Source organism: Melanotaenia boesemani, chromosome 2 (assembly GCF_017639745.1).
Source record: "Melanotaenia boesemani isolate fMelBoe1 chromosome 2, fMelBoe1.pri, whole genome shotgun sequence".
Lineage (NCBI taxonomy): Eukaryota > Metazoa > Chordata > Actinopteri > Atheriniformes > Melanotaeniidae > Melanotaenia > Melanotaenia boesemani.
The window spans coordinates 14,207,716-14,234,477 of NC_055683.1; the positions used below are offsets into that span (position 1 = coordinate 14,207,716).

A 26,762-nucleotide genomic window follows, 5' to 3' on the forward strand; every position below is an offset into this window, starting at 1 on the left:
GAAGACCCCGGGGAAGACCCAGGACACGCTGGAGGGACTCTATCTGTCTGCTGGCCTAGGAACGCCTCGAGATCCCCCTGGATGAGCATTCAAATGTGATCAGAAAGAGCGAAGTCTGAGATTCCCTGCAACCCAACTATTGGTAAGTATCCAGAGAACGGATGGATGGAAATAGGCTTTTGTTCAGGAAACAAAAATTATTAAACCTTAAAAGTTGGCTCTACCATTTCCTATAGGTATGCCAACCTTTCTTGATTACTTACAACCCTTCTGTCTACATAAAAGCAGTGTTGGAACACAGTGGCATCATAACCTTGGGAGAATTAGTTAAAAATATTTCAGAGAGAAGGGAGTTGCCATAAAAATGGCAAGAAAAGGGCAATTAATATGGAAGAGAGACCATCATAACACTGAAAACTGTAGGTCTTTACTACAGAGAAATTGCAAAGACATTCTAGGTGTGAGATAATTTCTTTTACCATCAAAAGGGTCTCAGAAACGGGAGGAAACTGATATAAAAAGCTCTGGTAAACCACAAACCCTAACAGAATCAGAAGTTTCTCAGAGTCAGCAGCTTGGTCATGAACCACTCTGTTTCAGAAATAAAGCTTTGAGTGTATTCAGCTATTATCTGCCAAAGAAGGCAACTTTAAAGAGTCAAAAGTTTAGAAAACATTTAGATTTATAGAAAGTTTACATGATTTCTTTCTTTAACTTCATCAAATTTTCACTAATTTGACCAGAAACTATTCAGCTAATAACAACTGGCCATGTCTTTCAGATAGAATTAGTCTCCAAATATAACAAGCTCATTTAAATTTGGTCAGCTACCTAAGAGTGAAGCTCTTAGAAAGCTTCTATAATAACAAGTACTGCTTCTCCCTCAGAGCTTGAAAGCACCTTCAAGCTTTTTCTTGACCACAGAGATGGTTTGTACATGAGTGCAACCAGATGTCTGCAATCTACTTCTCATTATAAATCATTATCATTATAAGTTAAGATGTATTATTGGTTGTAGTTGTCTCATTAAACATTGTGATTTACAAGCCAAGGCTAAGTGGCCCTCTTTGAGTTCCTGTAGATACACCTACTGGTTGTTGTTGATATATAAACTCTTCTTGGATTGGTTCCAACCCAGCTATCTTGCCTTCCTCAAAGAACCAATAATCTATTTACCTTATGTGTTTGTATAAATATAAAATGTATTATCTGAATGTTCCCAGAGTTTGGACTGAACAGGGAAAACAAGCTTTTAGTTGTCCCGCCCCTAGTGCTCGTACACCTTTTAATCTAACGCTGTTTCACGTTTTTTTTGTTTTTTATTTCTCTTTTGCTTTACAGATAAAAGGAAAAGATGGCTTCTTTCACTTCTGTTATCTATGTTAAAGGGGAAAACCAACATTAAAGAGTGGAGGTGTTTATCTGTCCAACACTTACAACACAGCCTTGACTCTCTTTCCCAGGCAATTTCAAAACCATTAAAAACTAAAGTTGTGACCAAAACACATCATATGCTGGCAGGTAAGCAACTCACAGGTGGCATCCATACTAATGACCCACAGGATGATTGGGTGGGTCATTGCCTCTCATGTATTAATGGCCAAACTACATCTTAAAATCCAGGAAGTCCTCACCAGCCAGAGGACTTTTGGATGAGTTTTCTTTGAGTCAAGCTCTTAGTAGTACCAAGAACTAGATGAATCTACTCCAGAGGTGTCCAGCTCTGATTCTTGTGGGCTGCAGTCCTGCAAGTTTTAGAGGTTTTGCTGCTCCAACACACCTGATTCAAATGAAATGCCTTAACAGCTTGTAGTGCTGCCCAAGCATGTTGAGTCATTTATGTTATTTAGGTGTGCTGCAGCAGAAAACATCTATAACATGCAGTACAGCAGCCCTCGAGGACAGACTTTGGCCACCCTGATCTACACCAACATGTGGCAACTGGATAAAAAAATTGGGGTGCTGTAAAACTTTAAGTGATTTATCATAATCACTTCCATTCAGATCAAATTACAAAAAGCAAGTAAAATATTTAAAATGTCCCTTTGAGAAGTTGAGAGTGACTCCGATGGCACACACACATGTAAAATAAATGTTGATTTCAGCATCTAGAGTGACAGCATGTGGAGAAAAACAGGGCAACTCATGACAATGAGTTCAAGTCTGCAGCTCTTAGCCTTGTTTTTTCCTCTCTGTTGATTCACGGTTTCATGTCTGACTCAGTTTAATCGACTGTCCTTTCAGTCTCACTCTCTTCCTGCCCTTCCCCCCTCTCTAACCTCTGCTAAATGAAGCATGGCTTTTAGTTGTTGGGCAACATCAAGAGGATGTGGGCGCATCAACAAGCCTCTAACCTGAAAGGGCGACAGGGCTGTAATGGACAGCTTGCCTGGGAGTGTGTGTGCGTGTGTGTGTTTTTGCCTGGAAGACTATGCACTGTGAAGTTCTGAAGCAAGAATCGATCGATTACCACTCGCGTCATAAAATATGCAGTGTTTATGAGCTGAAAGGGCGACAGGTGGGATGAAAGAGGCGATGAAAGGCCAGAGACAGGATGAAAACAAAAGCATGATGTATTCACTTTGGCTGTCCTCAGATTGCTCCGTGGCCTGCATGGCCTTTCGGATCTGCATGCGGATGATGTCAATCTTTGTCTTGCTGTCCTGCAGCATCTGCTGGGCCGTCTGGAGGAGCTTCTTGTCCTGCAAAGGGTTATAAAAAGGAGATGAAATGGACATAAACAGTAAAAAAGAATGTCAAACAGACTCCTGGCTGATGGTTGTGTCTGTAACATACCTTTGTGCCACCGTTGGCGTATATGGGGATCATGTTTTCTGCTCCTTGCTTGACCTTTAGCTCAATGTTCAGCTGCCGCTCTAAAGCTGCAATGCGATGCTGATTGGCCGACGTCCGATTGACTGAGTTCGGAGACTTGGTGGAATCTGCCAAGAAGAACAGATTGACGGTAAAAGGTCAGGTTGCTTTTGGTGCATTTGTTTGTACATCAGAGCTGTCCTCTGGTAGAAGATGAAGCTAATGGAAGTATTTAAGGATACTTTAGCTCATAAAGTCCTCATAACTACCTTACAGCTTACAGAATGTTTTAATATTTATGAACTGTCTTTGGAAAAGGCAATAGATCAGTTTATGCCAGTTAACATTTTATAAGATGGAATTAATCATTCAGTTTTTTGACATTAAACCAGCACAGTAAAGGTTAAATATGCTCTCATGACCACCAGATGCAAAACATCTGACTCCAGCAGACTCCAACTCAGAAGGCCACAATTTCCCTCTTGGAACACTTAGTATTTTTTTTTTTTTTAACAAGTCATTATGGAGTCATTAGATAGATTCAGTAATTCTGGCCAGTGAGCTCACAGTCCTTCATATTAAAAACATGATGCTGTACAAAAATCCTGGGCTACCTCTCTAACTATAATAAAAGAAAAACAAGAAATAGTTTAATCTATTCTAACATGCAAACATAAATGGAAATACAGAATATGGGGCAAAATGGAGTGTTTGAGCAGCTTTATCTTCAACACAGTCTGAACCCTCTTAGATGTGCTTTCTTTAAGTTCTTCAGCCTTCTTAAAGGACTTCCCAAAGCTCTTCTTTTGATGATAGATGTCTCTTATTTTGTTCTCATTAAACACCTACACTGCTTCAATAATGCTGCTCTGGCTTCTGGGAAGGATTCATCAGTCTGTCAAACCTGTTGCTTCTGATTTTTAGTCTAGTTCTTGTGTCATTGGCATACCTATATTTAAGAAAGGCTCCTTGACAGGACTTCTTACCAAATTGTTCCCTTTACTTTGACTACAAACTCATTTCATTATGGGATGCAATATTTCAGGCCTAATAAAAAGGCACAGGGCTCAAAAGGGACAAAGCTCGGAAAACTGTTGGCCAATACCAAAAGCTTATAAGAAAGCCTGGCTTGTTGGAAGATCACTTAAAGGCATGAAAAGTGACTATACATATTTTATTCAATCTGGTTTAAAGTAGCAGTGTTTAGCTCAACAGTCATGTCTATTTATGATCACACTTCATGTCACGCCAGTGTGTCTGAAGTAGCTATCCTGTTGCACTTAATATTTAATTTCTTTTGCATTATTAAATAATCAGTTGGTAAAGTAGCAGAATTTTTAAAGGGATTGCTTATTGGTTTGTTTAAAACAGGGACCACCAAATCTGAACCTCTTGGGCCAGTGACCTTAACTCAGTGTTTCCCAGCTCCAACATACCAGACTCAAATTAATGAGCCATTGTGCAAAACTTCATAGGCTGTTGGATTCATTTAATTTGATTCAGGTGCGTTGGAGCAGGGACACACTGAAAATTTGCAGGACAGCTTGTAATTTCGAGTAATCATAATTAGATTAAAAATACTAATTCCTTAACAGAAGAGGCTCAATGGCCACACATCTGTACTGGCATCAGAAATCAGTCACATTTATTTGGGAAATATGAGCATATTGGATGTCAGCTAAACTGCTATATCATGTTTCCCTACTTTAAAGAATTTACACGTCCCACATAGCTACAAAGGTTTGGAACCTCTTTCTACATGATGTATACGCTACCTTTGTTATCATCAGGACCCTTGACAACAATGTGTGCATCCAGTTCCTGCAGCTGAGCCTGGAGGGCCTCCAGTTTGCGCTTCGAGCTGCGGAGCTGCGAGTCCACTTGCTGGGCATTTCTCTTGTCTGTAGTGGCCCTGCGCAGGTTTTCTGCACCCTCCTTGATCTTCAGCTCCTTACGAATCTCCCTGCGGATTCTCTCGCGGTGCTCATCCAGGCGCTGCTGCACACTGGAGTCTGAGAAGTCTGAATTTTGGTCCAGACCGAGCTGTTGGAGCACCGAAAGGCCATCCGGATCAGCCTGGGAAGAAGAAGAAGGAGGACAAGATGATGTAGGAGATGACACAAAGGATAAAGGAGGTGAATGTTAAGAAGTCAAAACAGAAGATGTTAGCAAAAGAAAGTTCTAGATTTAGCCCACTGTCCATTAGATGAATTATTCACTTTATGCTGAAAGATAAACAACTCATTGAATTATATATATCAGACAATGATGGAAACTGCTTAATTCCACAAGCCCCAGCAAAACGTATGGAGGATGTTCATTCAGTTGATGTCATAAATGGCTACTTTTGCCTTTTTACACATTTCTGAATGAGAAAAATGTCAATCCTTTTCCCATTCTCAATGCATCTTGTCTCTTCTCCGAGCTCTCTCCAGACAGTAAAAGTCAGTCTGACGTTGACGCATCTCTTATCTCTTGCTCTGTCCCTTTCTCTCTTTCTTTTCCTCTCTATCTCAAATGATGTTGTGTTATGGGCTGTTTTGTTGATATCCAGTTTCTAGCTTGCGTGAAGAGCAATTTCTTGGCCTTGGAATGCTGCAGAAAGTTACATAAAGCTACATTATGCACTTTATTACAGTAGCTGTGCTTACGTAGAGGACTTTTGATGCGATCAAACGTCCAATCAGAATGAAAATGCATCATGTCAACACATCAGCTGATTAGATCGTCCTCAAATTGGAAAGAAATTTTAGAAGGAGTGGTTAATACTTCTCAAAATAGGTTGAGCGAGAAGAAATAACCATGTATACACCTATTGAGATGGTTTCTGTGGTGGATGTTGTTTCTGCACATTCTTGAACAACAGGGGGGTTATGTGACATAATGAGTTTCAGGGGAGACTGAAAAATGGTGGCAACAAAACAGAACTGGATTGTGGTGGATACAATGTTTGTGTTGGAAACTGAAAGAATGAAAGGATTATTGAGCATCTCAGTAAAAGGTTCAAAATAAAAAAAAATCTTTTTCATCTTATTCTTCTGAATTAGTAGGCATTGCACATGTTAAAAGCATTACAATTTTAATAAATCTGTCCATCATGTAACATACAAATGATCTGATCACTTTGACCAGCATCCATGTAAACATGTCTGCTGGAATCTCTGATTAGATTGATTTAATTCAGATAGATTAAATATTTTTCCATGTAAATGTAGCTATATGTCATCAGTGATTATGGCCGATTGCTTGTTTTCTTCAGGCGGCTATCTTTACTTACACTAGGCCTGCATCAAATCAAAGTTCCTGCATCCATGTCCAATGCAGATTTGTGATCATCAATATAAATCACGTTCACCCAGTCATACACAGTCTATGCTTGCTTCTCTTTAGTCTACTGTAAGTTTGTTATTTTAATCTGTCCAGGTGTGAATGATGGTTTACATTTGGCATTTCTAGATGCCAAACATATTTCTTTAAGATTGTAAACACATCTGTGCTTTCAGATGTCTTCCCTCAGACCCTGAAAACAGCCGTCATCAAGCCACTACTGAAAAAGAAAAACTTTGACTCATCATTTATGAGCAGCTACAGGCTGATATCAAACCTCTCCTTTTATAGTAAGATTATAGAAAAGGCTGCTTTTTAACAGCTACACAACTGTTTTGATGTCTACCAGTTAAGTTTTTGGCCACACCGCAGCACTGAGACTGCTCTAGTTAAAGCCTTTAATGACATCCTGGAAACATTTCAGTCCTGGTACTGCTAGACCTTAGTGCTGCATTTGACATGGCCAACCATAACATCTCACTAGACTGGCTATAAAACTGGGTAGGACTTTCTGGTGTTGCAATTAATTGGTTTGAGTCCTACTTAAAAAACTGACTATTTTCTGTCTATGGGTAACTATAAATCTGAGTGAACCAAAATAACCTGTGAAGTTCCCCAAGGCTCCATGCTGGGGCCACTGCTGTTCAACATCTACATGCTCCTACTCGTTTGGATTACAAAAAACAACAAAATATGTTACCATAACTATGCTGATGACACATAAATCTACACAACCATTTCACCAGGAGACTATAGTCCAATCCAAACACTGATCAAATGCATTGATCAAATTAAAGATTAGATGTGCCAGAACGTTCTTCAGTTAAATGAAGACAAAAATTAAATGATAGTTTTTTGGGAAGAAAGATTATACGTCAGGACTCGGCTTCAAACGGAATGCTGACTTTTAAGCACTTAGTTTGAAGTTGTGGATGATTTCGTAAGCCGGTGTGATAACCTTTTCTTCCAAAGAAATGTTTCATAAAACCAAAGATATGGTCATCGATTCTAGAAAGTCTCCACCATATACCCGCCATCTGCTTTCATTAAAGCAGCTGCCAATGAGAAGGTGGACAGGTATAAATATTTGGAAATTATATTTTGAGCCTCATACTGATGTCACCTCTAAAAAGGTTCAAAAGAGGTTATTCTTTTTAAGAAAGATTAGATCTTTTAATGTTTGCACTGAAATCTTGTCTCTTTTTATAAAAGTGTAATTGAATCAGTTTAATCTTTTTTGTACTATTGCTTTGTTTGTGAGCTTAAATCTGGCCCACAAGAATGGGTTGGGTAGTTTACTGAAAGCTGCTGGCAAAGTTTCTGGGTCCCAGCAGGAGAGAATTTTGGCCATCTTTAACAATAATGATGTGAGGAAGGCTCATTCTATATTGAACTGCCTGAACCACCCTCTCCAGAGAGAGTTTGTCTTACTACCTTCGGGCCGTCGTTTCAGGGCAAAGAGATTTAAGGGGTCATTTGTCACTACTGTTGTTCACCTCCTAAATGGTAATTAGCACTAAGGTCATCTAGCTGGTCTCTGTTTTTGTTCAAGGCTGTGATTTTATTTATTCTATTTTATTTTATTTTATTTGTTGTTTTTGGATTGTGTGAATCTCTTTTTTGACATGTGCCATTGGTTATGATTTAGTTTATGATTATTGTGATATATGTCCTGTATGTCTGTGTTCTCGCTGCAAAACCAATAAAGGATTGAATTGAACTGAACTGAATTGAATCAAACAGCAAAGATAAAAACTAACACCAAAGCTAGAAAACATGGAAGAAAATTATGGACTCAGACCTGAATTTTAGCAGTTACATTTAGATAGTAGTAAAGTGGCTCTGTTAACATATCGAGGATTAAAGGACTGATGACTCAGCAGGATTTAGAAAAAAGTTGTCCATGCATTTATCTTCAGTAGACTGGACTACTGTAATGTAGTCCTCACAGGTCTCCCTAAAAAGTCCACCAGACAGCTGCAGTTAGTCCAGAATGCTGCTGTTCGAGTCCTCACCAAGACCAAGAACGTAGATCCTATAACTCCAGTTCTCAGATCTTTACACTGGCTTCCTGTCTGTCAAAGATTTAACTTCAAAATCCTGCTGTTAGTTTACAAAGCACTGTATGGTTTAGGACCAAAATACATCCAGGATCTTCTGGTTTGTTATGAACCAACCAGATCCCCCAGGTCATCATGGTCAGGTCTATTTTCTGTTCCCAGAGTCAGAACTAAACATGGAGGCAGCGTTCAGTTTTTATGCAACTCATATGCAGAACAAACTCCCAGAAAGCTGCAGGTCTGCTGACTCAGCAGTTTTAAATCAGGGTTAAAAATTTTTCTATTTGCTGCCTTTTGTCAAAACAACTGTTAATTCCTCACACTGGAACTTTTATTTCTTACATAATCTTCTGAATTATCTTCATCAGGAAGTTTAATAAGCCTTTTTGTCATTTCCACTGAAACTATCGTTTCCTGTCAATTAGCCAAGTCAAACAGTTGGTTAAGATCTCCCAGAGCTCTCTTGGGGATTGGAAATCACAAAGTTATTCTGTCCTTTTTCTTCTACTTTATCAGACAAAATGCCGGTAATTACAACATGTTTTGCAAAGAATATTTAACTGTTAAATAAAATAATTTTGACTTATCTGTGGTTTTTATTCTTCTAAATAAACAACAGCTGAGCAAACATCCTCCAAGAGTGTTGTCTCCATATTTTGATAATAAACATGAAGGATTGAGGAAAACATGTGAAAACTGCCAAGCTGAGACTGTGAGACAGCATCATAACAGGAGCGCTGTTTAAGTGCATAAAGATCTGAGTGCTCACATCAGCGCTCCTCCTGATCAACACTAACCAGATTACAGCAGATTAGAACAGCATTAATACAGACCAAAATCAATCAGGGGCCCTTCTGCTCCTGGGTGGGTCACAAGTAAGTAAACACAAAGCCAGTGTATATGTTTAAACTCAGATCAGAAAAAAAAAAACTTTCCTTGAAACTGTCATCTAAAACAACTGAACTGTAACAAGAGGAAGATAAGAGGAAGCTCATTTTCAGACAGATTTCTTTCCTCTGGGGAGTACGAGGCATTGATATGTGTGAGATGGAGGTGTTCTCCATATTGACAAGACAGCATCACACAATTGCTGTACATCCATGATGAGAATCTCCCGTTCCACCACATCTCAAAGCTCCTCTACTGGATTGAGGTCTGGTGACTGTGGAGGCCGTTGGAGTACCGTGAACTCATTGTTATGTTCAAGAAAGCAGCTGGAGATGATCCTGCTGGAAGTGGCCATCAGAAGATGCTACACTGGTCATTAAGCGATGGACATGGAAGTAGGCTGTGGTAGTTAAGTCATGCTCGGTTGGTACTTGGGGTCCAAATTGTGCCAAGAACCTATCCCCAACGTCATTACATCACCAGCAGCTTGAATTGATCCAAGGAAGAATGAAGCCATATTTTCATGTTGTTTCTACCAAATTCTGATGCTACCATCTGAATGTGGAGATGAAATGGAGACTCATCAGACCAGACAACATTTCTTCATCTTCTATTGTCCAGTGCTGGTGAGTGTGTGTGAATTGTAGCCTCGGTTTCCTGTTCTTAGCTGACAGGAGGCACCCGGTGTGGTCTTCTGCTGCTGTAGCCCATCTGCTTCAAGGTTGGACGTGTTGTGTGTTCAGAGATGCTATTCTGCAGACCTTGGTTATTTGACTTCCTGTTGCCTTTCTATCATCTCCAACCAGTCTGCCCATTCTCCTCTGAACTCTGACATCAACAAGACATTCTGGTCCAGACAACTGCTGCTCACTGGATATTTTCTCTCTTTCAGACCATTCTCTGTAAACCCTAGAGATGGTTGTATGTGAAGATCCAAGTAGATCAGCTATTTCTGAAATACTCAGATCAACAACCATGCCATGTACAAAGTCACTTAAATCCTCTTTCTTCCTCATTCTGATTCTTAGTTTGAACATCAGCAAGTCGTCTTCACCATGTCTACATGACTAAATGTGTTGAGTTGTTGTCATGTGATTGGCTGATTAGATATTTGTGTTAATCAGTTGAACAGGTGAAACTAATAAAGTTGCCAGAGACTGTATGATACTGTGTGAACATAACTTTATTTTATTGTTTCCTCGATTTGCTTTTGTGCTCTTTAAAGCAATTTGTGCTACTTTCAGTTTGCATGAAAAGTAGAATGAACCAGTTTCAAATGAGCATGAAAAGCACTTTAAAAAAAAGCTTTGGCAAATTAACTGATTCACCACTTAACATGCACAGTTGAGCAGAGCTGCACTGGAGAGTTTCAGTTTCACTAAACAATGTCAAATGCGTAACGCTGCAGACTGTGTGGAAAAAATGTGTCAGACTTTCTGCTCCTTTTAACTCTCTCTGTTATATGTAGGTAAAGACAAAGTCACTGCACAGATGTTGTCTTTTAGTTTTCTGATTGCTGACTTTGTCAGATAACAACATATATCTAAATAAGGATTTTATAACAATCTAAAAAAAAAGTTTCTTTTCAGTCATAATTTCTTATAGGTTCAGCCACCTGACAAAAACAAACAAACGAGTTTTAGTATGTACTCATACTCACTTTAACTTACTTTATTTACATGTTGGGTCCAAAAATACACACATATTATCAAACGAAAAAAATTTCAGCATTTATTTGAATAAAACTTCAACTAGATTTAGAATCAAATCAAAATTCTCTCGTGGCAGAATTCACTGACAATCCACTGATTTGATTGATTTGTGATCAAAGTTGTGATTTACACCCCTAGCATGAAACTATCAGTATCTGGGTGCATGAAATTCATCTTCATGGTAGGAAACAAACTGGGCTCTGCTTAGAGGTCGATATGTCTCCAGCAGTATCTGGGATCTAAAAACTTCTGATCACCCACACAGCTTGTTGAAGACCACAGAGCCTTTATATCACAACATCAAGTAGTTGAAAATTGTGCCTGTATTTCAGGGTTGGGCGATATGTAAATTTTTTTCAATCGCCTATCGCCAGTCCAGCAAATGGCGATAGGCGATATATTCGCGGACGTGACGTCAGAACTTTTTTGCGCGCTGAACACCTGTTGAAGCAATTTAGAAGACAAAAATGGAGGGACTTCACTTGGCCGAGTTTGAAAAATTGAATCACTGTAAAGACCCCATAAATAGGCTACAGTTATAGGTGAAAATAAAGAAGTTGGTCTTTGATTCCCACCATTGTGGTTATTGATTAAATAAACGTAATTAATTTCCGAGTAGCCTACTTCTGTCATTTTTTCTTTCTGTTAAGTTTGAGTAGCCTAAATTGGTGCTGCAATTGGAGGCAGGTCACAGGCGGGGTGGGAGGTTATGCACGGTCCTTTAGTGTGTGCGCGTGTGCACGAGACTTCTGAAAGAAGGCAGCACCAGGTATGGAGAGAGGCTGGATGATGGAAAAAAAAAAAAAAACTCCCGACACCTGCTGCACGAGCCACAGCGTGCGCCTGCGTTGTAGCTAACTAAACGTGTTGGCTCATGTACATACATACATATATATATCTCTCTTAATATCGCTCTTATATAAACGATCGTCGAATGGCTCAGCCTATCGTCGATGGTCAATACATTCGTTCAATCGCCCAACCCTACTGTATTTATCCTTGTTTATCATTTATTCATTATCAAATTAAAAATGTATAATTAAATAAATAAATAAGATAAAGAAATAAAATGTACAACCTTTGGAAAACCATATCATTGCTATGCTGAATGAGGGTGCATTTGCACAGGATGGTGTGGGGAACTCAGTTTGATTGGGTGGGAAATTTTAATAAATGACATACATTTCTTTGGTTTGGACAACATCACAATGTTACAACCAAGCAGCAACCTCCGCCTGTAAAATGTGGAGCCTATGCGAAAGTGCAAAAAATTGCAGTTCACCCCTCATCCACTAGGGGCTGGCTCTAAAACAGAGCAAATCCCCATAGACTCCCAGGTTCAAAAAAAAAACTTCACAGCACATGTTTAAAGCCTGGTACAAAAATCCATTTTAGGATTAATAGGTCATGTTTACCTTCATGACAACTGTGAGGGAGGTGAATTTTTTTCTGTCTTATCCGATGGGACGTTACTTAATCTTGAAATTTGGTATAATTAGTATTTATTAGGTAACTTCCTGTGTCTGTGTGTGGTTGTGTTGGGCAGGAAACAAAGAATTATTATTCCGTTTCCATGGTATCGGATGGTGTTTAGACAGAAATACTCACTGATAACAATCCCCTTACTTTTGGTAGGATCAGCGAGTATTTCCGATGATCGTATTGGTATCGCCCCATCCCTAGTTTAAATCAGACCAAACAACAGCCCATGAACACTCCAGATTAGTAAGTACCAGGGCTGGCCCAAGCCTTTTTGGGGCCTTAAGCAGAATTTGGGGGCCCCTCAATCAACACAGCACCATTCGTACTCAGTGTTTCATACACTGTAAATGCAACACATCCATGTGTTAGCTTTATTTGTAGTTGGCTTGCATCATAGCAGTATGGTTTTTAACTGTACTGGGATAGCAAATTCAGTAAAATTATCTGGTATCAATTTCCACTTTTCAATATTTGTAGTGTGGCAAACTGAACTTGTACTTAAAATTAACAAAACATCAGCAGACATTTAGAGTCAACCAGCTTAATTAGTGCAAGATCGGTCATCTTCCACTATAAAATAGCTTCAAACCATAGCTGATTTGTTCTCAACTTCTTACATTAGTGAACCTCAGAGATCCTAGAGTGGTAGAAAAACCTACAAACATGCACAGTATGACAGAGGCAATAGCCTGCAACAGAAACTGAGTAAACCAGTATTATCTGGCACAAAACCACAATGAAACTGGTATAAAATTAAGTTTTTGTATGTATTGCCATTTTTATTAAAACTGAACAGTTTGAACAAAAACTTATATATTTCTTTCTTTCTTTCTTTTTTTTACTTAATATATCTTGATGTTTCAAGTGCACCAGGAAGCCTCTTGGAGGCGTTGGGGCCCCATGTGGGCACTTAGTTCACTAGTGCCTTGGTTTTAACCTACAAGACTTTAAAAATTGAAAAACCTGAGGTCCCCTTATTGAGAGACTTTTGGCCCTTCTTGGTCACTTAGCCCAGCCCGACACCACCCCTCCCGATTTGTAGGGATTCCCATCAGGGGGAGTAGATACAGTTTTAGCACCTACTCTGTCTGTAGTTCTGAAGGTGTGGAGCCGGACCCAAAATCATGACGCGTTGCGATAGCAGGCCACTATTGGCCAGAATTTGACGTCATGGGATGAGTCATGACAACAACTCCCGACCCCGCCATCTTTAAAACCCTGAAGCCATGACTAAGATTAACAACACTTGCATTAAACCAAGCAACACGTAAATCATGAGCTCGACGTCCTCCATTGTTATGTGTCTCGGAAACAAATGACTTCACAATACTTTCTAGTCGCCTTGCTAAGACGACCCCACCCACACTAAATGTGGCCTCAAATGCCCTCATTGTAATGGGAACAATCAAAACTGGGGTGGTGTGGTGTCTGCTGAATTAAGTTAGGGCTAAGTGGGTACTAGTGGGAAAGGGCCATTTGAGAATAGATGGTGCCAAACTGTGTCATAATGGCCATTTTGGAGCTTTCCTGATCCATCTGTACTAAAACCTCTCTAGATTAGTTCTAGTCCACTTTATCAGTTGTCCTTTACAGAGACCACTGGAATGTCATGATTTTGCATGATTCTTATCCACCTGCCAGGCCTCGCCCTCTCCACCAGGAGCCAAAAGCTGCCATCACCTCAAACATAGCCCCAGCTCACGCAACAAGTCCCACAGCCACTGGCCCCACAGTCCTAGTAGCGACCGAGGTTGCCGAAACACAAAAAAAATAGCTTAAAGGCGCATTCCTGACAACTCATTGTTGTCAGTAAACAGGGTAATTTAAAGGTGAGAGACCACTCAGGAGGCAGCATGTCATGATTCTGATTTTTATCAGACTTTCAAAATGTTACACCAACTGCAAACATACCAGCTCAGGCAACACATACATCATACTTACACATCTTAACAAATGTTACGTGTTCCGTTCAGTCCGACTCCAAAAGCTGTCAAACTGACCTTGTAGTTGCAAAGATATTCTCATTTCATTATGATTTTCAAGCACCAGCCTACAAACTACTGAAAATAATTCTGTAAAACTGTCGTATTTCATGTATTTATACACTTTTAAGACATTAGATCTCATGAGAATCTTTTTCTCTCTGTCACTCACACACAATCAGATATTTGGACACTAAGTACTGTCCCCTCCCCTCCTCGAGAGTATAATGACAGGCTGCTCGAGGCCTTTCACTGCTTCGTGCAGCCATCCAGCTTAGCAGATCTGATTACGACTTCTTAGGTCTCTGTGTCCATCCAGCTACATGCAGACTGGGACCACAGCTCTGTTCTCATTAAAGCCATAATCCATCTGCAACACAATGCACTACATAAGTCAGGCCCAGGCCAAGTAGCCAGCCAGTCCACATGGTGAAGTCTGAGTGCTGGCAGGATTTTAACAGCTGCTTTAAAGCAATGTTACATCACAGCATAACTCTGCAGCAATATAACCAAACCAGTAGTGGAAAAAGGCTAAGAAGCTACAAAACTGAGTTATTGTGTCATCACGCATCATTCTTGATGAAGGCTAGGGAAGTCTCAGCATGAGCAGCAGCCATTTGTAGCAGAAGAGAAAGCAGAGCCAGTTGCACACCATGAACAGCAGGAAGTTTTTGCTCTGACGCACTCCCGTTCAGCACAATGTCACTAAATCCCCAGTGTTTTCCAACAAAGAAGCTCTAGAGCGAAGTGTAAGACAGCGGGGTGAAATCACCACAGCAGACAGGAATGAAAACTCTGGAGTGATTTGCGTTCAGAGAGCAGATGTATTTACAGGAAGTGAACGAGGAAGCTGAACAGAAAAGACGGCCATAGTTTTGGATGGAAAGAAAGCGCAGAGATGGCAGCAGGGTTGCGGCCTGCGCCGGCCACCGGTTGCCTACCGAAGACTCTGCGTCACTCTGCTCGGTGGGTGGCGGGGAGTCAATGGGCTGATCCCCTGGTAGGTCCTCTAAAGTGTCCTCAGTGGCCATCAGTGGGCCTCCACTCTGGTCCCACACACACACACACACACACTCACACACACACACACACACTTAGTACCAATCAAAAACCCAGAGTGCTATTCCTGCCTCCTCAAAATCCAGGATGTCTTTTCGACCAGGAATCGAACGCTGGGCTAAATCTGGAGCAAGTGAACGATGTGGAGGAGAGGAAAAGAGAACAGCAGAGACTGCACCCCACCTCACTGCTTCCTGTTCTGCTCTTTGCCAGATAGAGACTGAGGCGTCATGCACTTTGTGCAAACACACACACACACACACATTCGAGTGGTTTTGCAAGTGAGAGCGATCACAGTCGCTCTGCTTCCTGAGACTAGCGCTCCAAAGCCGAGAGAGGGGCTGTCGAGACAGATAGTGGTTGTTTTAAATGGACTGTCACAGCTTGTACTTGTTCATGTTGATATCTGGGCAAATATGAGAACACTGACAGATATAAGCTGATAAATAGGCTGAACCAGCCTTAGAACTGGAGTCAAGGGGCAAACCAGACCACCACACTCCAAAAAACTACAATCAATAAAGAAATGACACATGAACTCAGCTTTTCAGCCCAATTTTCAATATAATGCTTCAAACTGGAGACAAACTGCAGAGATGGACTGCTCACAATCTAATCACAAGAAAAGGTCACACACTGACAGCAACGACTGGACACAGACCATACGATGAGTTTTAAAAACTATGGACGGCCTCGTCCGTGTCTGACTGCTGTCCTCATCCCGTTACCTACAGTTAAACAGGTCATGAATCAGACCCTCAGCAGTGCAGGGTTACGGACCCTGCGAGCCCTCGCTGTGCAGCAGATGGCCCTCTCTGGCACCAAGTGCTTCCCACAAAATGAAAGGACAGAAAAATACACACAGCATGACGGCTATGGAAGCAAAAGGCACCAACAGTTCTTCTTTGTTCTTCTGTAGGGGAATAGGAAGTGAAATAACATGAAGTTGAACCAATTCATGCAAAACACAAGTTGCACTTGTTCTCGCTACCAGCTGGATGAAATATAAAACGCAGTGTCCTGTATTTGTGAAGACAGGTAGTAAAATCCTTCCTTACCAAGCAGCTGTGGCTCTTGCTTGCTGTGTAAAGTGGACTGGTGGCTGCAGAGATAGCAGCCCCCATGCATCCATACTGCCCCAACACCTTTACAGAAACAACTGAGATGTCCTTGTTTTCTCTACAAGGTTCCAATTAAAAAATTAAATGTCCAAAAATGTCCAGAAACTGCTGTGATGCCGCAGTCACTAACTGTCTGTCTCATTGTGCCATGGAAATAGATGCAACAACTAAAAAAGAGCTAACCACAGTACCAGGAACTAAGATCACATCACTGTACACAAACAGCTCTTAAAGTTACAGCCTTATGCCATTTACATAGTTAGGACTGGACTGGAAAAGACAGAAATCTAACAACACACAAGTTCTTACTTAAGGAAAATACCCTTAATGGCCATTGTTTGGTTGTATAAATAGACTGAATCCAGCAAGGAAAGTATTCAACTTCTAAATAGTCATGGTGATCAAATGTAAATAATCTAAAATATCTCTTAATTTATGTTTTAAAGTGCCAACACAATATACACTCACAGGCCATTTTATTAGGTTTAAGGTTTCAATTGCTTGTTAATACATACTTAATCAGCCAATCACATGTCAGCAAATAAATATATTTAGTCGTGTAGACATGCTGAAGACGACTTGCTAAAGTTCAAACTGAGAATCAGAATGAAGAAGAAAAAAGATTTAAGTGGCATTAAACGTGGCTTATAGGTTGTTGGTCTGACCATTTCAGAAATTGCTAATCTATTGGGATTTTCACTCACAACCATCTCCAGGGTTTACAGAGAATGGCCTGAAAAAGAGAAAACATCCAGTGAGCAGCAGTTGTCTGGACCAAAATGTTTTGTTAATGTCAGATGAGAATGGGCAGACTGGTTAACCAAAACTGGTATGTCACTGGTTGCGCGAGTGCTGTAGCAAACTCACCAGTGTCAGCTAAGCCATAGCCAACCGCACGCAGACGCCGTGTGAGCATAAATCCGCATTTACTCTCCTCATTGAGCAACAGTGCTGCCTTGAAGCGCTCACATGAGGCCTGCTGTTGTGCCAAAATAAACACCCCTGTCAGGGAAAACGTGCCTTTTACGGCAGTGGTTGCAGCAATCCCTCCCAGCTATATCACATGAGATATTCGCCTCCGATTCACATTAACACTGAAAATGAGCAAAGCTGCCGCTGGCTGATCCATCCTGGCTTACAGTCACATTTTAATTATGTCTATGTAGACTGTAAAAAGTTAAAAATATTCATGTTTTTATAAAATTATTTGATTAAAACAAAGCAATATTATTAACCATGTTTATATCTGTGTGTATTTATATAAACCTAACCTATATATATATATATATATATATATATATATATATATATATATATATATATATATATATATATATATATGTATATATATATATATATATATATATGTATATATATATATATATATATATATATATATATATATATATATATATATATATGTCAATATATATGTGTGTGTGTGTGTTTGTGTATGTGTAAACTACAACTGTTTGGGGCAGCAGTGGCTCAGGTGTTAGAGCTGGTCATCCAAGGTTGGCGGTTTGATTCCCACTCCCCCAGTCATCTGTCATTGTGTCCTTGGGCAGAGCTGGTGTATGAATGTGGATGGATGTTCGGTGATGGTCGACTGTGTGAGAAAGCAAGATGTTTTGATGCATATTCAGTCGCTCTTGACAAGAGCACAGACATAACTGACACTGCTCAGCTCACAATTTATGTCCGTGGTGATGATAACAATTTTGAAGTGATGGAGGAGTTGCTTACAGTAATTCCAATGCATGGCCAGACCACCGCTCACGAGATATTTTGCAAGCTGTGTGATGCCATTGAGAATGCTGGTTTGCCATGGAACAGGTTTGTTGGAATAACAACTGACGGAGCACCATCGATGACAGGGAGGAAAAATGGACTGGTGGCACTTGTTCAAAGAAAATTGGAGGAGGAGGGTGTAGAGGAGGCCATTGCTTTACACTGCATTATCCATCAGCAGGCCCTTTGCAGCAAATGCCTGAGGTGTGACATTGTGATGTCTGTTGTTGTGAAATGCATCAACCAAATCAGATCCAGAGGTTTAAAGCACAGGAGGTTCCGTGCTTTCTTAGAGGAAATGGAGTCAGAATATGAAGATGTGCTCTATTTCACTGAGGTACGTTGGCTCAGCAAGGGTTTTTGAGTTGAGAGAAAAGAAGTGAAAACCTTCATGGAGAAGGATGGGATGGACGTGCCTGAGTTGAATGATCAGAAATGGCTCATGGACTTAGCTTTTCTTGTCGACATAACATATGAGCTGAATGTACTGAACAAGAAATTACAAGGCCTGGGGCAGCTTGTCAGTGCTGCCTATGACAATGTGAGAGCATTCTCCACAAAACTTGTATTATGGAAAGCCCAGCTCTCTCAGACAAACCTTTGCCATTTTCCAGCTTGCAAGTCACTTGTGGATGCCGGCACACCATTCAGTGGTGAGAAGTATGTTGATGCCATTTTGAAGCTACAGAAGGAATTTGATTACAGATTTGCAGACTTCAAGACGCACAGAGCCACATTTCACATTTTTGCAGACCCCTTCACCTTTGATGTGCAAGATGCCCCTCCTGTGCTTCAAATGGAGCTCATTGACCTGCAATGCAGCTCTGACCTCAAAGCCAAATTCAGGGAGGTGAGTGGAAAAGCAGACAAATATGGGCAATTATTGAGAGAATTGCCCCCCAGCTTCCCTGAGCTTTCCCGAATGTTCAAGCAGACCATGTGCCTTTTTGGAAGCACATATTTGTGTGAAAAATTCTTCTCCATCTTGAACTTCAATAAGTCCAAGTACAGGTCGAGACTTACTGATGATCATCTTCAAGCCATACTGAGGGTCTCACCTGCTTCCTCTCTCAAACCAAATGTGGCTCAGATATGCGAGAAGAAGCGCTGTCAAGTCTCTGGCAGCAAGGAGTAGGCAAGAGAAGCCATGTTCAGAAGAACCGTTCATGATCTTCATTCAGTGTTCCATTCATGTTCAGGATACTTTATGTTCAGGATACTTCATGTTCAGGACACTTCATGTTCAAGAGAAATCATTAAAACTGTTAATAATGACATCTGAGGATTTTTTTAACGTTTTTTTGTGGAACCCCTAATGCGGCCCAGACTCACCCAGACGCTGCCTCCAGGGGCCCCCAGGTAAATTGAGTTTGAGACCCCTGGTGTACAGGGAGGATAGACAAGACTGTGACTCAACAGTCAGGTCATCTCACTACTTGTTTCAGTGAGTTTTTCTTTGTAACAGACATCTGACTGAACCATGCCACCAAGCAGAAAGACAAAAAAACAGATGGCCTCACTTGAATCAGATTTCACTTGTGTTAGCTAGACGTACTGCCTGCGACAAAAAAAACAAAAACAAAAACATGGATTGAGGTAAACAATGCCATCACAATGCACTAAGTCAAAGCATGACAAGTGCTGTGGAGAAAGACGAATTCAGAGACACTGTGGAAAAATCCGATATTGACATATCTGTTGCCCCTATATCAGTATTTTGAAAAATACCATCATATCATCTGCAAAATGGAAAACCCTGAGTTTTTTAGTATTAACATCAGACTCCCACACGTGTACTCCGAAGCAAAGGAAAAAAACTGGATGAGTTATAAAAAATGCTCAGATCACCTGCAGATATCACATTTAGCTTCAGATATTTTGGAGTTTATCAACCAATTTATTGATGAACCGAGAACAAAATTCTGTTTACTGTATCACATATTTCTGGATGAGATGAGGCTCCACAGTCCTGACGAAGCGTCATCGAAAATCCTCCCTGCAATTAAGTTTTAATGGTCTGTAGGCTCAAAGTTGCATCTAAAAATAGACATCAAGTCCATTTTCTTTAGAATAGAAGCACTGTTGAAACACCTCAGAGGTGAGTCCTAAATGTTTTATTTCTCATTCATTCACTCACTCACCAACGAGTCCCATGCAGCTATAACAATAATGGGACTCGGGAGCAGACTTTCAACCTGATTGTTCTGATCATATTATGAACATTAATTATTTAATGAATGAGGTCTAAGCCAGGTTTTGCATGGAGTGAGGTTTTTGGGAAGCAGGATTTGGATTTCATGGAAAATAGAGATGATGAAAACATGTTTATTATAATGAAGATGTAACATAAGCTTTATTTATTTATTTTTTTCCTTTGCAGTTTCGCAATGTGTGATCCTGTGATCCAAACACACTGAAAAAATGGGCACAGACAGAGAAGCAGAGAGGAAAACAGACGGCGCAGTTCAGAGGTCAGATTTTTGGGAACTGGGCTTTTCATCCGGGTGAGTGACCGAAACAAAGCTTGTGGAAAAAAACAAGAGAAATACTTTGAATTTGAGAGAAAACAGTAACTTTAAATTCTCCTCACATCATCATGTCTGCACACAGCCACATTCACAGATTTGGGTTAAGAGGGGGATGGTGGGGATTTGTTTGTTGGTGGCGGTGGTGAAGGGGGTGGAAAAAACAATTAATCTTCCTCTTTATGGAAACACACACTTCTGACCAGCACATAAAACAAAGTACTAGACACCAAATAAAAAAAATTAATAATACACTGAGGTGGAGGGATAGCTCGGACAACACACACACACACACAAACTCTCAGGTCTAATGTACCATTCCAGGCTGGTAATGAATAAAACACCACTGCAACGTAATATCAGCTGGATGATGTGAGGATTAACAGGACCAAGTGCTGGTCCTCATTATGTCAACACAGTAGATGGGAGTCTGGCCTATGGAGGACCAAACATGCCTATATTTACTTATTTTCACATAAATATATGGCTATCTACATTATTTATTTATATTTTCTACATTTGCAGAAACTTGGATTGCACAACTTGTTAACATACATGAGGTTCACACCATATATTAAAGTATTTATTTATATATCATCTGTCTTTCTTTGCTGTGTGGTAATAAAATACTACTAATAGATATAGAAATTAACCATAAATTAAATATTTTCCAAATAAATAAAGAAAATTAAAACTTTTGCCATATTTTTGCCATGTTCATATTTTCACATCTATTCATTTACAGATTTATTAACATATTTATATTTACTCTATTTAATTATTTCCACACTTAATAAAAATTAAATAATAAAACAGATGTAGAAATAAACACATGAAATCATAAAATAAAAAAATACTGAATAGTTAAATTGTGTTCATTTCTATATTTAATGGTGTACTCCTGCATATATTTATTTATTTCTAATTATTGCATTTTTGTTTTTCTATAAAACCAAAGTTCAGTCTGCAGAGTTGACTTCAGAACACCGAGCTGACTAATGTGGGACAGTTTCCCTGTAGAACAGCACTAGTTCAAGTTGAAAATGCTCAGTAACTCACTTTAGTTACCATTTGACATTTATGTTTGGCCTGAGATGAGAGGGTTGATACGACTCACATGACTGCTAAATATAAAGCTCCGGCCAGTAATTGGTTAGCCGATATTGGTACAAAGACTGGAAACAACAGAAAATGCTATTAAGCATTATGGGCAGTACGGGACAGAAGTCAGGAATCTTACAGCTGGATATTTGTTTTTGAAAATGTCTTTTGCAAATCTTAAAACTTCACCACAGAGAACACTGAATCCTTGCAGCCCCCCCACTTTAGGGTGTAAATTAAAAACCCAACATTATCGAGTTTTATGCATCATGAAAATGTGCCTCTGTGTTAATGAGTTAGCAGCTTACACAGTGTACCTTGGACTGTGTGTCTGCTGCCCGGTTAATCCCTAAAATCCCTCATATTCCAGAGAAATGCTGTTACCAAATCTCCTTTCGCTGCTTTATGCATACGAGCTCAACATGGAGGCATCACGTGCACGAGCCTCAGCAAACAGGAGAGAAGCTGTGCTTAATGTTGGGTGAGAAAGAGGGTCTTGTGAGTCCCTGAGCGCACATCTGTCTGCATTTGTGTTGAGGGTGTGTTGCAGTAGTGTCCGCTCCACAGCTGGGGAGGAGCAGATCAGCATGAATGGCATCTTTGTGACAGTCTATCTTCTCAAGAGGCCTCAGTAAAACGGTTATGTGTTTGTGTTCCCAGCTTTGTCCATTGTGAGTGTTCCTGCAACAAACAGGCACTCTGTTAAGCAGCCTGAGGAGTAAAACAGCATTAAACCTGAAGAAAAAAGCACTGACTTAATCAGGCTCTCTTGGGCATGGACATGAGCTTAAGAAAATTAATATTAAACAAGAGAAAATAACACTTTTGGAGTAGATATCTTCTCAAGCAAGTAGAGAGAATGTATGAGGCACTTGATGGGTTCTACATCAAAACTACTTTAAGCAGCATCTAATTTTTAGTGTCAGTTTACTAGATGTTTTTCTAGAAGGAAACGCAATAAGAGATGTCTGCAAAAGCAGGTTCAGATTATGAAACGATCAACACATTGTGGACTAAAGCTTCAGGTTTACTTTGGGTCTCAGTCTGCAACATATGCTGCACACTTAGCAGCCGGCCCCTATGGACAAAGGCCAAAAAGAAAGCTGCCACTGGGAAGAAAAAAAAAACAAAAAAAACATGAAAATCAACACTAAAGTTTGCTAAACTGTTCAGGAATAAACTGCAGTCTTTCTAAATTTTTGTTTTGGTTACAAGAAATCAAAGTAGAGTTGTTTTTGTTTAATGCAGTATATCTGTTTGTTTTCAGGCAAAAAGTTGAAACTTCTAAAGAGAAGAGCCTAACTACAGTGAAACATGGTAGCACTGGAGGATGTGACGTCAGTGTGATGAACGAGCGCCAAACACAACAACAACAATGGCGTCCGTGACCAACTGTGTTGTGGTGCTGCTCCAGACAGTCCTGGCTTGTGTACAGCTTTAGCACCAAAATGCGCTGCTTTTACAACGCAGTGCTGCGCTATTGTACCATCATCAGCGGGAACAAGCAGATATGTCATTATCTGCGCATGCGCTACATCTTGTTCTAGCTCTGGAGTGTTTCTCTTTAATCATCGTAGCGCCCCCCACAGCCTGGTAATATGTACTACAGCGGTTATGTGGGGATGTTGAAGCCGTTCTCTAGTTTTCACCACCGTTTTCACACCTGAACCGGCTTCAGTGCCGTGTGGACATAACCTAATTCCTAAGGCTGCTAAATGCATCATTACAGAAATAAACTGAATATTATTTTCATTTTGTGCCGGGATTTTATGGTGAACTGTGGACTTCCTGTGATCTGTGAATTATTTTGCATCCCTGTCCCTGGTGGTGGTTGTGCTGATGTGACAGTGCTCAGTAGTGGATGGTAACTGTTGCATTGGGCTCTTTTATAAATTTTTTAAATCTCTTTTACTATATTGTATTTCTGTTGCTACGGACAGGCTGCCTGCAGGAATTATTTGACTTTCAAGGAATAATAAAGTTTTCTAAATGGGAATTCTTTAGATGTTGGCTGCCTTTTGTTCTGTTCGGTCCAAATGATCCCACACTGCTTCAGTAATGATGAGGTCCGGGCTCTGGGGAGGATCCATCACTCCCATCAAACCTGTTGCCTCTGATTTTCAGTCCACTTCTTGTGTCATTTGGCAAAGCTCAACCTTTTCTACCCAGTGCACGTTCAAGATGACCAGTATGTTGATATCCAGTTGCTAGCGTCTGACACAATGGCTCAAAGCAAAATGCTGCTGTAAAGGGATAAAAGGGAATAAAAAGTGAAAAAAAAAAAGTTGTGAGGTCTGCTTTAAGAACTGATTTTTCTCATCCAGTTTGGCTCTGATGTTTATTTATTTATTTATGACTTTGACCAGTGCTGTCTCTGTACTGTGTTTTGCCCTGAATGCGGACTGGCAGACCTCAGAGATACTACTGTCTTTCATAAAATCATCCAGTTGATTACTGAACAAGTTTTTCTAAGATTGTGCTTAAAAAAGGTAAACTGGATTCACATTTGTAACTGTTAAAATCAGAGTCATCTAAATTTTTCTCTCTTTGTGTGTCTAACCACAGCAGTTTTACATGCAGCTGGAAAGACACGGGTCTAAGAGGGTAAATAACCCTCTAAAAAGGTTCAAACTAAAAAAAGAAGAGCTGTGGGGATGGGATCTAAAAGACAAGTTGCAGTTTTTGCCTGGGAAATAACTTAGCTGATCCTCTCTGCATCAACCAGGACAAAACTGCCCAGTGTTTTCTTATTCATAAAATAGGCTGCAAATTCACTGCATTTAATGTTTGTTAGAGTCACAGTTGCATCTCTAAAAGGACTGGTTAAATAAATGATGTTAAAAAGGGTCTTTGGTTCATTGTGGTTAACCATGATGATCTTGGAGAAATGTGTTTGTCTTGCCTGTTTTATTGCTTTATTGTATATGGTTAGTTGTTCATTGTGAATTGCTAGTTTAATATTCTTCCATTTTCTTCCAGTTCTACATTTTCTTTTTAATCTTATTTCTTCATTTTGCCATGGTGGTTTTTGTTTTGTGTAAATATGTTTGATTCTGAGAGGAGCAGCAGAATCCAGGGTGGACCTGAGTTTACTGTTAAAATCATCAACAATTAAATCACAAGGAGGTAAGATGTGAGAAGAACTTTTCTGTAAAAGGTGAGTAAAATGTGCAGCCAGTTCATGGTTAAGACAGCATTTCTGAGTAGTCATTTTAAAAGTATTTGTTGGGAAAAAATAATTTAGGATAAAAAATATGCATGAATGGATTGAAAAACCTACATCAGTCACAGAACAGACACAGATAGAAAGGCCATAGGTGATTAAAAGGTCCAAAGGGTGGCCTCCGCTGAGTGTTGGTTCTGTAATATGCTGTTCAAAATTTATTTATTTTAGGACATTTAAAAATTCTCTGGCAAAAGCGTCTGATTGATTGTTAATATGTAAATTAAAATACCCTAAAATAACCATTCCATTAAAGTCAAGTTAAAGAGGAATAGAGTTCAGGTGGTCTGTAAACAGTCATGCACAAGATTGCTAAAAAACAAATGCATTATATTGAAAAGATAGATAATTGTTAAAAACAATATCTTCAAAACCAAGACCTGATGTGATTATTGAAGCTGTATCTCCACCTCTTCTCCCAGTCCTCCTTGCATATGTGTACATTAAATTGGAAGGTGTGGCTTCATTTATAGTAATTGGCGCATCTGTGCGCAGCCATGTTTCAGGTAAAAACATGAAATCTAAGGTATTTTTATAAAATCGGATCATCAATGAAAAATGTTTTTGTTTAAAAGAGACCTCACATTTAAAAGAGCCATGTTCAGAGATTTAAGGGAAGTTTTGGGGCTGTGTACTGACTGCGGCTGTGCAGAGGAAGAACGGTTTGTGATGTGAACAGTCAGTCCTGTGCAGCTGTTTGCATTGTGTAGTGTAAGTTAGATGCCAGTACTTGTGACCCTAAAGCATTTGGGTGCAAACTGTCAGAGCTAAGAAACGAGGGAGGTTCCAGAAAAGGTTAAAATTGTCAATTAAATCCACGTTCCACGTGTGTTGAAGCCAAAGCACCATCTTTTATGGTGTAGAGTGAGAGCGGGCCACTGACAAAAACAGACTTGCCACTGTTTTTTAAAAGGTTAAAAAGTTCCTCATAATCTCTTTTGGTCAGTTCAGATTGTTGGTGGGAGGGGTTGTTGGTCCTGACATGAACTACGGCCCATTTTACAGAGTCTGGGAGAGTGTGCAGCAGTTCGGGGAGCTTATCTAAAGTAGCCGGCACAGTGGCTCTGGGTAAACAGTTTATGGTGGCATTTAAAAACCTGACATTGACTTCCCAGTAATGAGGGCCAATGGAGGGAGAAGAGAAGCTGCGTTGTCTGCCGATGAGGAGGGATCACAGAGGACGCTGCTGAGTAGGGGATGCTTCAGGACAGGTCACCCAGTGGTGGAAACTGTCGCTCATCCAAGATGATCCTGCCAGCAGTAGCACTGGGAAGACAGGGCCAAGGAGCCACTGCTGACATCTGGGTATCAACCGGATGAACCAGTGCGGCAGAGAGTCTGCAAATGGCTTCCTTGTAAAGTCTTTAACGCGATGCTGAGGACAAGGACACAGTATGGGACCTCAGTCTGTCGGGACCCCCAGTCGGGCTGCTATGTGGACCACTGGTTGCAATGGACACCAATCCAAGTATCTGACCGGTCGCTGCCTCCACATCAGCCACTGCTAAGGCAGGCCCACAGTTGTGGCTCCTCTGGTCTCAGATCCCTCCAACCTTGAACCCAGCTGATCTCTGCTCATCATTAGCTTAAAGGACTTTGGATCAACTGCCAGATGCTCCACCAAACATAACAACGCATCAAAGGGATTTTGGAGAATCACTTTGATGAAACACCAAA

At 40.3% G+C, this 26,762-nt stretch overlaps 1 protein-coding gene across 3 annotated transcripts in view; it reads right to left on the reverse strand.

Moving 5' to 3' along the window:
- The window catches only part of pkn1b (protein kinase N1b), a 60,340-nt gene that overhangs the window by 17,185 nt on the left and 16,393 nt on the right, over positions 1–26,762 (reverse strand). The window contains exons 1-4 of one of the 3 annotated variants that reach the window (XM_041976823.1): positions 16,383–16,547; positions 4,590–4,890; positions 2,797–2,942; positions 2,582–2,702 (exon numbers count right to left, since the gene is read on the reverse strand). In XM_041976823.1, the coding sequence (XP_041832757.1) occupies positions 2,582–2,702; positions 2,797–2,942; positions 4,590–4,890; positions 16,383–16,448 (634 nt within the window). In that variant the 5' untranslated portion in view covers positions 16,449–16,547. Of the gene's footprint in view, positions 1–2,581; positions 2,703–2,796; positions 2,943–4,589; positions 4,891–15,206; positions 15,522–16,382; positions 16,548–26,762 lie in introns of those variants that run through there. The other 2 variants (XM_041976814.1, XM_041976831.1) reach the window with 2 other exon arrangements.